Genomic DNA, 12,378 nt, shown 5'->3' with positions numbered 1-12,378 from the left:
TCTGCGTACGGTAGTGTAGTTATTACATCTTAGTTATCCGGGTAGAGTAACTACAGTGATTTCTAAATTCTCCCGGTGTAAGTAAAAGTACGGAAGGGTTTATGGAAAGAGGGAAGGGAAGGTGTAAGTTATATACGTCTGTATGTCTGTATGTCTGTATGTATGTATGTATGTATCTATCTATGTATGTGTCTCTCGAGCATAAGTGATTTTGCTGTGGTAAGTAAGACGGTCCCTTCATTCCTATGTAAGTAAGAGTGGCCGGGGATCATTTTCTACGGTTGTCTGCACTACTATAGAGTAGATAGTGTCAGATCGATGATGATGATACAACAGGAGAGTCTTTTAGTTTTTTGTTGCGTGGTTTGATTATACTGGTGCTGGGTAGGGAATAGGGAATAGGGAATGTAGAACAGGGAATACCACCCACCCACAGCCAAGGAATCCATCTATCCATTACTCTCACCGAGAAATCTAGAACCTCTCCGGACAAGCCGCATTGAACTGGGTATCTTGCGGTGAGTAGCTATCTGTCTACTAGCCTTGATACGGCCATCAAGGGTTGTCACCCCTTGCATATGGGTATTGTATCCAGTAACTAAGTAGATAGATGGACAATGCTCTTGCCCCGCCATCACTCGACGCGAAGACACCAATCACAAAAAAAAATCAATCTCAAGTAAGTCTATTCATTACTTCGGATCAGCTATATGGTGCAGTTGTTGGAGGTATGATATGTGTGCTGAGTATCGCATCACGGAAAATCCCCACTGAGGAACATCTCATGCTCCCAACTGGCCAGGATGAATGGCGCGGTGCCATAGACGCTGTTGTAGTCGATGGGCTGGGAGGTGTAGTACTATACAATTATTAGTAACCATCCTTGCACACATGCAACCATGTAATGTTGAGAAGGGAGAAATATACCTCATAAGTCGGGGTGGTCAGACTGCAAACCGACACCGTCTGGTCCAGACCCAACGTCCCGTCTTCCTCCTTGCTCACGACATGGTCAACCAGATAGTTGTAGCACTTGTGCGCCGCGTCCGTATACCCCACACCCTTTGGTGTCGCGCCAGACAGATATCCCAGTCTGGCGCCCTTGAGAAGCGAGTACACGAACATGGACGATCCGCTCGTCTCGATGTAGTTCCCTTTCTGGCCGCCGTGCTCCATGACCTGCCACCAGCAGCCGGTCGCGTTATCCGCGTCGTTGATGATCGTGTTCGCGAGGTTGTAGAACTTCGTGTACACGTCGTTCCGCTGCGTCTGGCTGAGAACGGCGTTCTTGTCGGCGTTCTCGAGGAGATCGACCAGCGCCATGTGGTACCATCCCAGGGCGCGGTCCCAGACGTACGGGCTGGCACCGGTGGTGGCGTTCGCCCACGAGGCGGATTTGCTGGCGTCGTAGCCGTGGACGATGAGGCCGGTGTCGTCGTGGTGGCAGTGGTTCTTGAGGAGGTCGAGGTCGTTGATCAGGGTGTCGGCGATGGTGGTGTTGGTGGGCTCGAAGTAGGTTTTCCAGATGCTAGAGAAGGAGCTGAGCGGGTAGCTTTCGTCGAGATAGCTTAGGTTGGGGTAGTTCTTGTAGAACCAGAATCCACCTGGAGAGTGTCAGCGTGTGGTTTGGACGGTGGGATCTCGCGCACCTTCCGAGTTTCTGGGCCTGTCGTTGAGTGCCTGCCACAGCGTATCGAGGACTTGCTTGTAAGTTGCGTTGTGGGCCCGGTCGTACCTGGGGGACTGGTCAGGGTGGATGCGACGCGAGGTGGGTGTTTAGATCAGAACTCACTGGTGATAGATGGCCTCGCCCGTGGCAAAGACGTCCATGGGAGCATCGATGTCCCCCGTCAGGTTCAGCAATCGAGGGATGAGACTCTCCGCGCCCGCGAGCAGATAGCTATGCCAGTCTTCCTTCCCGCAGGAGTCGGCATCGTAGTATTCCTTCAGCCGGATGACCGTCGACTCGAACAGACCGATCTTGAAGACGATGGAGACGTCGTCTTCGGTTTTGCCGCTGAGGATCGCATCTTGTCGGGCAATGACGCTGTCGGTCATCCACGCCGAGTAGGGACGCGATCCGGGGTCGCAGGCTCTCCCCACCGCGGTGGCGGGCTGGAAATGGCCAAACAGGCCGGCCAGCAGGAGCGTGGCGAAGGCAATGGGGTTTATCATGCCGGAGGGAGAATTGGTGAGAATTGGTGGGGTGTAGAAGGGTGTCGAAGGGTGCAGCAGTCGCTGTATTTAAGTCCAGAGGAATGGACGATCGGGCCGATAGTCTGCCATGGCCGAGACCAACTGTCGATCTTTCAGGGCTTCGTCTGCAGCATTCTTGGGTGAGCCCTAACAATATCGATGATGCAGATGCACACATCCCCATGCCTGGGCAGACAGCGGAAGGCACCCCGACGGTTTGCTCCTGCCTCGTCGTCAACCATGAAGCCGGCTTTTAAAACAATCAAAACAACCGGGTCGCCGTTCTTCCCCAGGCGTCTGCCATCGACTTATCCCATCATCCCATCATCCTGTCGGCCCAACATCCGTGCCGTGGAAGAAAACCATCAACCCACTACAATGCGCCGGGGTCTTCTCATTCTCGGGCTTCTCATCTGCCCCAGACTGGGGGTGCGTGCTGAGCCGATCGATGAGGTTTTCGAGGTTGCCACTGGGCCCAATCCAGAGAGCTGTGACCCGTACCGACAGGCTCTGAATGAGGATGTGCAAGAAGTGAAAGTACTTGTCGGCGCGCTCAAACACGCCATTGAACGAGTCTCCCATCCAAACCCTTTACGTGACACCATTGTCGCCGACATGATAGCCGACTTCTTTGGGATTCGCCTGGGAGATGGGCCTCAAGGGATGATGCCGGAGCCCAGATACTGGGACGATTGGCGCCGCCTTAAGTGTGAGAGCTTTCTTACCCTAATGGCACACCCGGCATCATGGCTGATCCCACCGGAATCCCAGTGTACGTCAACACCGTGGATGACTACCTGAACGGCAATCGGGATTACCCTGGCGCCTGCCGGGGTTTGGTCCCAAGACAGCGCCCTGTCCTCCTCTGTGGCGATGGTTATTTTGTGCCTTCTGCGTGGGACCGTCCTGCACTGCACGATCTAACAGGCCAGTTGATTATGAACCCAGCCTCCCAGCTTCCGGTCAATGTCCGGGATGCCTTTGGAGACGTTGGCGAATACTGCTGGGCGTGGAGATGTCGTATATTCTGGGTACCGGCACAGATGAGCTATTATTTCACGACCCACAAGACCTGGTGTATCGAAGATGGACGGCAACCGGGGCTAGAATATAGTTTCACCGATACCTGGCAGTCCTGGAAACAACTCACTCGGAATATGCATATTGACGTGAAGCACCTGTGGCAAGACACAGTAACGCTCTGCCCGGCGGTCTATACCAACAACGTCAACACGCTGACGGCCTTGGACCGTCCTGACTTCGTGAACCGTCCGGGGTATTTGATCATCCGCCCACGATGCTCGGCCATGTTCAGAGAGCTGTTTCATGTGCTAACTGCACATATGGAGTACGCGGGACCGGACGCTCAATATCTCGGCGCTGAAAAAGTCCGCTCATCCAGGCCATGTAAGTCTGCTGGCTCGGCGGGCAAACGGATTGGGTTCCAGTTGACTGACATGGTATTCTAGCCCGCTCTGATATCTGGCGGCTCCCAGTGCACGAGGCAATACGCGAAAGTCAAGTCTACCTACACTTCGCAGTGGCCTACTGGGCTAAGCGTAGGCGTACCATCTATGCCGCACAGGACGCACAGGACGCACAGGACGCACAGGACGCACAGGGGCAGTGATGGACGGGGATGGTATAATTCATAGCTTAGGGTTTGGTTGGTAGATCATTTCGGAGGGTGGTTGGAAGCAAACTTGTTTTACGTACAAATATGGCATAGCAAATCATGAGGCAGTCTTCAACTTCCAATCCCCGACACTGGGATCTATCTCAATCTCGTGTACTGTGTACTATGGAACCCCCGTTGCCCTCCTTCCCTCCGTGCCCTCCGATCCATGCCAAAGGGGGGTTCCGATACACCCCCAGCAACCGAACAGTCGCCACGATGAACCCCAGGCGACACGACCAACCGTTCACGGGAACCGCAAGAGCCACCCAACAACCCAGGTGTAGACGGCAATACAAGGCGACAGGTCAGGTGTATCCGCGAGCAAATAACCGAGTCGCCCACACCAAGTGTATCTACCAATCCATCAACACGATCAACATCCCGGGCCCCGGACGACGGACGGCCCGGTCCACCGTTTCCAGGGGTGGGAGGTCCGCAACCCAATCGCCCAAGGTTTCCTGCGTACTTGGGAGCGTCACACCGGCTTCAGCCTTCTCCCTCCTGGGCGATCGTCTCGTCGTTCGACGCTGGCACGGGCGCGCCGTTGAGCTTGGCGAAGCGCTCGGCCTCCTTCTCCTCTCGTATCCTCTCCGTCTCCCGGCGCATGGCTTCCAGGTTCCACATGTCATCGTCCGCGGCCCCATCCTCTTCCTCACTGCTCTCGTCCTCGTCGCGCCAGTTGCCGCTCTCGAATAGCGTTCGTCCAGTCGCCTCCTTGGCCTTCTGGGCCTGCTCCTCGGCGGCCTTCTTGTCTAGACGGCCCTTCTTCCACGTGGCGAAGGATTCGGGCGTGACGGGCGTCAGGTTGCCCGTGAGCTTGTGTCGTTCGCTCTCCAGCCAGTCCTCCAGCGTCAGGGTGTTGAGCGGGGACTTGTCCATGAGAGCTTTCTCTGCCATCTTCTGTTCCTTCGTTTTCAGGACGAATCTACCCAACCAGTCAGTCAGTGAGTCAGTCTCGCAGACAAAACGCCAAAAAACCAAACCAGAAAAATAGAACGTACCCAGGCGGCAAACTGTGCTTGTACATGCACTTATCACCTCCATTCGGACAGACCCAGAACCAACCATACTTCTGGTTCTCGACAGCCTCGATGAAGTACTTGCAGACCTTATCGGTCGTCGTCCGCGGGTTACCATGCTTGCTGAGAATGACCTTGCGCAGCGTCTCCTCATCCCACTGATCAATGGTATCCTTCTTCTTGGCCTCCTCCTCCTCCGCCTTCACGTCTCGCGAATCCGTATACAGATCCTTCTTGGCCGCCTTGCGCTCCACGTTCGGATCGTGACTGAACTTGCACTTGCGTCCCTTCTCGCAGTTCCCCTGCTTGAAGAACACGCACAGCACCGTCTTCGGGTCCACCCCAAACGGCACCTTCTGGATCTGCACCGGCTTGAACAGCTCCATCGCCTCCTTCCGCGCTTGCTCCGAGGCCTTCTTTTCCGCATCGCGTCGGTCCTTCTCCGCTTGCTTGCGCTTCGCTTCGGCCGTTTGGTTCGTCGCCGCTTGCGCGTTCAGTTGCGCGATTTGACGCTTGGCTGAACCGCCTTTTTTCTGCGCTGCGTTAGTGGGGGTCCTCTTGTTGGGGGGTCGTTTTCGGGGGCGGTGGTAAATGGGTGATGGAGGTAGTATGGGGGATGGTTGTGTAGCAGGGAGGACTGCTAGATAGATAGGTGGAAGGGATGGGTGGTGGGTGATTTGTTTGATTTCGTTCACGTACGTTTTTCATACCAAAGGTCTAGAGGAAGAGACACATACATTAGCCTCATTCATATTCTTCTTTGTGTTTCTTAAATATATAGATACTGTTTCCTACTTCGACCCTCACGCCAAGACAGCGAGAGAGCAACCAGGAGGGGGAAAATCAAACCTTGTCATCGACAGTGGCCTTCTTCTTCTTCGGCTGATCCGCCTTCTTGGGAGGCATGATGGCGGTTGATAATTTATCTGCACTCCTCTAAATAAAAAAAAATAGACAACAAGAATCTAAAAAAAAAGAAAAAAAGCAAGAACTTTTATTTCGCGCAGTGGACAGACGACCGACAGACAACCAGGCTGTGGGAAGTGTGATGTGGAAGGGAAGTTGTGAAGTGGACCGTCCGACCACGGGAGAAAAAAAAGTAGGAAAAGGTGAAAGACGTCACCGACAACAAAGGTGGGCGGTCACCTGATGAGATGGAACACCTTTCTTAATGTCTTAAAATCCAATCGAGGCTAAAACAAAAGAGGGGGAAGATGGATCGTGAGAAGAAACGTGCGAGAAAGAAGAAAGGGTGTTGTTTTGTGGTCCCTCCACATTTTCAAGGTGTGGGTTTGGCCCAAATGTGGCGGAACAACTTCACATAATCATCCTGTCGGCCAATCGATGGTGCGTTTGGCCTCGCCGCCCTCCCTTGACCCCCCCCCTACGTGTGTGGTGGTTACTGGGCATTCACAGTACATATGATGGGCTGTTGGGCTGTTGTTTGCTTGTCGGGATGAATGCTTTTGTTGCTGCGACGGCTCAAATTCTGCGCTGATTGGGTCTAGATCTCGATCGTTGGTGATGTTTGGGTTTCCCCCTCTACGCGGGCCGGTCGCGGCCATCAACTACAGCCTATGTCTACATGTAAAAAGAGAAAGAAAAAAAGTAAGGAAGACGACTCCGATTCATCGAAAGCCTAGTCAGTTATCTCATCATGTCGTACCAATAAAGAGAAAATTGGTGGTTCCTGTTCCGTTTTTCTTCGCCTCCAAGGCAGGCCAACCAACCTGTCCACTGGGTGCGCCAGGTAGCTCCAATCCATAAAACCTTGCCCATCAGCGGTATAGTAGTATAGGGGGGTTAACATGAGCAAATACAGCTCAGTGGTTGTGGTATTCATCGCGCGCCATTATGATTTTCTTCAGTCGGTGGCAATACGTTGCCTAGCTCGCTAGAGGGGCATCGCATCTAGGAAACCTCCTGGATCTTGGACTGGCCCTCCTCCTCGAGCTCGGGCATGTCATCATCCTGGAATAGTCGTTAGTGGTGCGATGCGGGTCAATTTGGGGAAATGAGGGAAACGAACATCTTCCTCCTCACCCTCGGCAGCACCGCCGAAGCCAGCACCGCCAGCCAGGTCACCCAGGTCACCCAGACCACCAGCACCGCCGAGCTTGGAGAAGTCAATGTTGGAGAGACCGCCGCCTTCGCCGCCCATGCCGCCCATGCCTTCGAATCCGCCGAAGTTGTTGGCGTAGTCGTCCTCGTTCGTCTCGTCTTGCTCATCCTCGTCAACCCACTAGACCCCTGTCAGCATCATATTTCCGTTCCGCTCACACGCCGCGACGGCAGACACCATACCTTGTCGAAGTCGGTCTTGAGGAAGTGGATCTTCTGGGTGGTCTTCAGCAGACGGGGCCAGAACTCCTCCTTCAGTTCCTTCTTGCGCAGGACCAGCTCGACCTCGCGGTCGCTGTGGTTGACCTTGGAGTTCTCGGGATCAATTTCGCCATAGAGCTCGAGCTCGACGTGATATTTTACGCCCTTCTTGGAGTCGCCGGTGAAGGTGACACTGGTGGGCTTGAGGTCGAGGGTAGCGGCGGACTTGGGTACATCGGCAGCCTTGAGGTTGACGTAGAGGTAGTTGCGCTCGACATCAGAAGCCGAGGAGCGCTGAGCCCATGTGACTGGTGGGGAAAAAAAGACCCGGTCAGTATCTCATGCCAGCAGGGATGCATGCGAGCATCCAAACAGAACGCCAGAGGCCGCAAATGACGGATCATTCGGTCGGTGACGGGGCGTGGTGACTCGCTTCAGCCGAGCCCAGCCACGAAAATCCAGAGCGGGGAAGGAATGAGGGACGGCGGAATAACGCACCTTCGGGGTGGACCTGGGGGAGAGACATGGTGGGGGGATGATGGTATGGGGTAAAGGGGAGTTGGGATGAGAGATGAGATCGGGGGAGGAAGGTGAAGGTGAGAAGAGTGGTTGATGGTAGGGTGGTAGGTGAAGTGGTAGAGGAGTAGTCGTAGTGGCAGTGGCAGTGGTGGTGAAGATGCAGCAGCCGGTTGCTCTTAGCTGACGATCGGCCTCCGGCTGCTAGAAAGTACTGGAACTCTCCCGCGCCCGCCGTTTGCCCTGTTTGCGGCTTCCTTCTGCCTGAGGCCGCCAACTGTGTGGCGACGTCACTGAGCCGGGCTGACTCAGCCACCGAGTGGGTCGGACATCCACTCCAACTTCCAGCCTCGCCCACCAGACCACCATGCGATCCACGGCTGGCACGGCGCTCTTGAATGCCCTTTGAGACCCTTTCCCCGATCGCATAACTCTATTCCACCGGCGACTTGCACTTTTGGTCGCCTGAGCCCGCCCATCACCCCCTCTGGACGACTCTGTGTATACCCGGAACGAGCCTGGCCTGCCCGGATTCGGACCCCACCGCATTGCCAAGGTCTCCAGATTTGCCTGGGACAAACCGTCCCTCTGATAACGACCATCCGATCGTTCGACGCCCACCTCGTGCGAGATAGCCGACTGCACACTTCACACTCGACGTGTACACCCACTCTACCCATATACATTGTGTCCGCTTCCCTTCGTCCGGCATGGAGACCCTCAAGGCGGTCTTTTTTGGACCTGATCCTCAAACGCAGGTGAGTGCTCATTCACAGCCATCGACAGCCGCAGACGACCCTGACCATGATCCCGTTGCCCGCAGATGAGGAAATGTAACCAACTCATTCGCGCCAATACCCGTCAATTGGACCGCGACATCGCACAACTCAAGACCCTCGAGAGCAGGACGCGGCAGTTCATCATGAACTCCTCCCGGCGAGCCCAACGCAACCCATCCCAGGCCAAGCAGGCCAACAATGAAGCCAAGACCTTTGCGCGAGAACTCGTGCGGATTCGAAAACAGTCGACACGTCTACACACCAGTCGCGCACAACTCCAGAGCGTCCAGATGCAGGTCAACGAGGCGTTCTCGGTCCGCAAGATCCAGGGCAGCCTGAAGAAATCCACGGGGATCATGAAAGACGTAAATACCTTGGTCCGCATGCCCGAACTGTCGGCCACCATGCATCAACTCTCCACGGAGCTGGTGCGGGCCGGCATCATCGAGGAGATGGTCGACGACGCGATTCCCAGTAACGAGCTGCTCGATGAAGAGGAGGACGAAGCCGAGGAGGAGGTCGACAAGGTCCTGCAGGAGATCTTGCACGGCAAGCTGTCCCAGGTCGAAGGGGTGCGGCCCGAGAAGCCATTGGAAGAGGCCCCGGAACCGGAGGAAGAGTTCGTGGACCCCGAAGCGACGCTGGAGCAGATGCGAGGACGCCTGGAAGTCCTGAAGAGCTGATCCATTCCACAAATGAGATTGAACCAGACCCTCGGGGTCCTTCCACGAAGCCGTGCAAGATGATGTTGGAGCGAGCCATGTTTTCTTTTGAGCTGTAAAGGGTGTTTGGGCGGGGGAGGCGTGTTTGGGCGTTAATCTTGCTGCGTATTGAGCTGTTACTTATTTATCTCCTGGATTACGGGGCTGGCTCTGGTCCCGGAACCTGCTTGATTGCATCGTGCCTTGCATCCCTATTTGATCGTTTTCCTTCCTACAATATCCCTGCTGGTAAATACTTTTGTCGTGCATCGTTGGGTTGGGGCTGGGATTGATTGACTGATCGCTTTTGGTCTTTGGGCAGCAGTGATTCTTGGCGCCGCGGGATGCTACAGATGCCCGTGAGCTTATGAGGCGAGACGACTAGTTAGAATGAATGCATATACAGGGCCTGGAGTGTAGATATTGGCTGAGTCCTGAAGTGCGTGCATAGTATCGAGGTAGATATCTAGCCATTGCCATCTCGGCTTGGGCATCGGGAAGACGAGGGATGAGGCCTGGGGTGGATTCCTCAGGCCCCCCACCCTGATCGGGGCTAGCGTGCTGGCGTTCCCTTTCCCCTTCCAAGTTCGCTGCTTATCTTCCTTCCGCTTCCATCTCTCGACTCACTCTCTCCCTCTCACTCTCTCTTCCATCTCCATCTTTCACTTCCATCCCGCATCGCACCCTCCACCACGCGTGTGCTGCATCTTACTTAACTGCCATCTTGTCTCTTTTTTACTACCTTTTACTACCTGCCCACTGTCCAGTCCATCTGCCAGTCTCTGGACATCGCTTTCCAAAGCAAGCCTTTCTCCCAGTGTTGCGATCCTCGGTGGCGCAACAGCTGTAACACGTAACGCCTCGCGCAAACTGTTACTACCACAACCTCGATTTTCCCAATAAATCACTCTATCCATCATGTCGACCAAGTTGGACAAGTCTCTCGACGAGATCCTCGTCAGCCGTCGCCAGGGCGCTCGTCGTCGCGCTCGTCACTCAGCTCCTTCCAAGCCCGCCAACGCGCCTGTGCCGGTCGGAGGAGTGAAGAAGAGCACCAGGGCCCCCCAGCCTGCTGGAAAGGCCGTCCAGAATGGACACCACCCCGTCTCCCGTGAGAGCAAGATCATGGTCAGCGGCTTGGTATGTGCCACCTCTTTCACACCCAGCCTTTGTTTCTTTGTTCCATGTGGCTGTGTATACTGACTGCTTCAGCCTGCCGATGTGAATGAGGCCAATATCAAGGTATGTTGATCGAAAGGCCTTGGCCTTGGGTTTCTCTCGCCATGTTTTTTCTCGAAACCTTCGAGGCGCAACGGCTTCCACTCGCGTTTCGACCTTTGCCACGTTATTCTTATATCACCGTCGTGGATTTGGGTCTTCAGCACAGGCAGTAAACTCCTTCGCACGTGGTGATTGCACGCTGGCATCTTGCGAATCCGCCGAAGTTGAGTTCTGCCGTAGTCTTGCGAAAAGCGTGTTAGCTCGGGCGGGTCCCTCAGTTACCCGCCTGCGGAGCCACGCTGCAGACTGTGCCCTGGATGGTTGTTGGAGCACGCCATCCTGAAGCCATTCCGATTGGTCGCACCTATGCGAATTCTACATGTCGAGGTGTTGGGCATCAGCGAGCGCATCAGCGAACCAGCAGTAGACCGATCCGTTCGGCGAATCGATCCACCATCGAGCATCATGCCACCACAGAGCGACGTGCGGAATGTCTTTGAGATTGGGCAGGAGACATTCCCATCGCGATCTGTTGGAGAGAAGCTATGCCTCACTTGTCCTATACTCGGTTTCGATGCGGGAATCTGGGGGAACAGAACCTTTCAACTGCCGCACATGTGGTCTTTGGCGACCTTTGACCATCCGCCGGCGTAGTGTGCAACTACAGTCGGCAGGTTCCGAGGCCAAGTCTTCCCAATAGTGGAGAGGTTTAAGTCGATTGATCGGCGGATTCGTTGGACAAGGATAACTGGTGCAAGTCTCTAGGCTTGAAGGTGCATTTAGCTAGGACCATGAGGGAATGGGTCTCGACTCGGTGATCTGGGTATCCCAGTTTCGTATTTGGACCCCGTCCATCTACTGACTACTAATCGCCGCTGTGTGCTCGCTGGTGCTCCTTGGTTTCGCGTTTGAAGCCGGTGTTACGCGTTCTCGAGTTTCTGGATATGCGGGAATTCTTACGACTTCTGCAACTTGTTGACTCGACATACTAATTCGGTCTCCTGGTGCTATAGGAATACTTCACAAAGTCTGCAGGTCCCGTTAAGCGTGTGATGCTTACTTACAACCAAAATGGCACGAGCCGTGGCATTGCCTCGATCGTGTTCAGCAAGCCCGACACCGCTGCTAAGGCTGCCAAGGAGTTGAACGGACTGTTGGTCGATAGTAGGCCCATGAAGGTGAGTCTGCTGGATATGAATATCGACATTGTGTACTAACTTTCCCAAGATTGAGGTCGTCGTCGACGCTTCCCACGCCCCCGCTGTCCCCGCGGCCAAGCCCCTGGGCGACCGTGTTGCGTAAGTATCCTGAGGCTCCACATGACATGCATTGCGACTGACTCAACCAGGCAAACCAAACCCCAACCCAAGCCCGCTACCGCCACGAAGGCCAACGACAACACCCGGGGACGCAAGAGCCGCCCTCGTCGTCCGGCCCGTGCCAACCGCCCGAAGCCCAAGACTGTCGAGGAGCTTGACGCTGAGATGATGGACTACTTCGCAACCAACGAGAACGGTCCTGCCGAGGGTGCTGCGCCCGCTGTCCAGCAGCAGCCCGCCACCGGTGGCGAGGACCTCGGCATGGCTGAGATTTCTGTGAGTTCTCCGGACACGAGTCGATAGGAATTGGGACTGATTTGCCTAGTAAATTCTCCGTGCTACATTTGGCTCGACTGTAAAGAGTGGGTCAATCGTATCGACTGCAGGGGCTGACATTGGTCGGCCACTCGGCCAATCTTTACGCACTCAGGGTCTGCCGGTTGGATTCGAGTTTCAAGCTTTCGCTTTTTTTTCCCCTTGCTGTTCTTCGGATATGTCTTTTTAGTGCGTTTTGTTCTTAATGTTACCACTGTTATTCGGATCTTATCGGTGGGATGAGGGGCTATGTATCTAATAAACTTGCGCAATGAATCAGTTAGCAAGCCCTACGTTCATGTAGATGTCTTC

At 54.8% G+C, this 12,378-nt stretch overlaps 6 protein-coding genes across 6 annotated transcripts; 3 read left to right on the top strand and 3 right to left on the bottom strand.

Annotated features, from left to right (window-relative positions):
* Positions 1–713: 713 nt before the first annotated feature.
* On the bottom strand, positions 714–2,186 carry BO70DRAFT_346390 (putative unsaturated glucuronyl hydrolase). Its single transcript, XM_025541543.1, has 4 exons — positions 1,793–2,186; positions 1,650–1,735; positions 928–1,604; positions 714–859 (listed from the first exon to the last, which is right to left on the bottom strand). Exons 1-4 carry the CDS (start codon positions 2,173–2,175, stop codon positions 755–757), a joined length of 1,251 nt encoding a protein of 416 aa, XP_025394552.1. The 5' UTR covers positions 2,176–2,186; the 3' UTR covers positions 714–754.
* Positions 2,187–2,559: 373 nt separating this feature from the next.
* Positions 2,560–3,826, top strand: BO70DRAFT_383299 (uncharacterized protein; the record flags this gene model as incomplete). The annotated part of the gene is made up of 3 exons (XM_025545578.1): positions 2,560–2,968; positions 3,124–3,603; positions 3,666–3,826. Exons 1-3 carry the CDS (start codon positions 2,575–2,577, stop codon positions 3,824–3,826), a joined length of 1,035 nt encoding a protein of 344 aa, XP_025394551.1. The 5' UTR covers positions 2,560–2,574.
* A 63-nt stretch (positions 3,827–3,889) lies between these two features.
* BO70DRAFT_390832 (translation machinery-associated protein TMA46) lies at positions 3,890–6,161 on the bottom strand. The gene is made up of 4 exons (XM_025546193.1): positions 5,743–6,161; positions 5,593–5,610; positions 4,876–5,426; positions 3,890–4,799 (listed from the first exon to the last, which is right to left on the bottom strand). The coding sequence occupies exons 1-4, from the start codon at positions 5,797–5,799 to the stop codon at positions 4,361–4,363; spliced, it is 1,065 nt and encodes a 354-aa protein (XP_025394550.1). The 5' UTR covers positions 5,800–6,161; the 3' UTR covers positions 3,890–4,360.
* Positions 6,162–6,804: 643 nt separating this feature from the next.
* wos2 (Hsp90 cochaperone SBA1) lies at positions 6,805–7,533 on the bottom strand (the record flags this gene model as incomplete). The annotated part of the gene is made up of 3 exons (XM_025539746.1): positions 6,805–6,864; positions 6,923–7,135; positions 7,198–7,533. Coding segments are annotated over 3 exons (609 nt in total), but the record flags the coding sequence as incomplete, so codon positions are not given.
* Positions 7,534–8,109: 576 nt separating this feature from the next.
* On the top strand, positions 8,110–9,628 carry BO70DRAFT_366717 (ESCRT-III subunit protein VPS24). Its single transcript, XM_025544407.1, has 2 exons — positions 8,110–8,489; positions 8,555–9,628. The coding sequence occupies exons 1-2, from the start codon at positions 8,442–8,444 to the stop codon at positions 9,191–9,193; spliced, it is 687 nt and encodes a 228-aa protein (XP_025394548.1). The 5' UTR covers positions 8,110–8,441; the 3' UTR covers positions 9,194–9,628.
* Positions 9,629–9,663: 35 nt separating this feature from the next.
* On the top strand, positions 9,664–12,190 carry BO70DRAFT_324696 (putative RNA annealing protein Yra1). The gene is made up of 5 exons (XM_025540623.1): positions 9,664–10,351; positions 10,424–10,453; positions 11,446–11,610; positions 11,660–11,730; positions 11,781–12,190. Exons 1-5 carry the CDS (start codon positions 10,130–10,132, stop codon positions 12,052–12,054), a joined length of 762 nt encoding a protein of 253 aa, XP_025394547.1. The 5' UTR covers positions 9,664–10,129; the 3' UTR covers positions 12,055–12,190.
* Positions 12,191–12,378: the final 188 nt, after the last annotated feature.

This window comes from Aspergillus heteromorphus, assembly GCF_003184545.1.
Source record: "Aspergillus heteromorphus CBS 117.55 chromosome Unknown BO70scaffold_51, whole genome shotgun sequence".
Taxonomy (NCBI): Eukaryota; Fungi; Ascomycota; class Eurotiomycetes; order Eurotiales; family Aspergillaceae; genus Aspergillus; species Aspergillus heteromorphus.
This window is presented reverse-complemented; position numbering and strand designations above follow the sequence as displayed.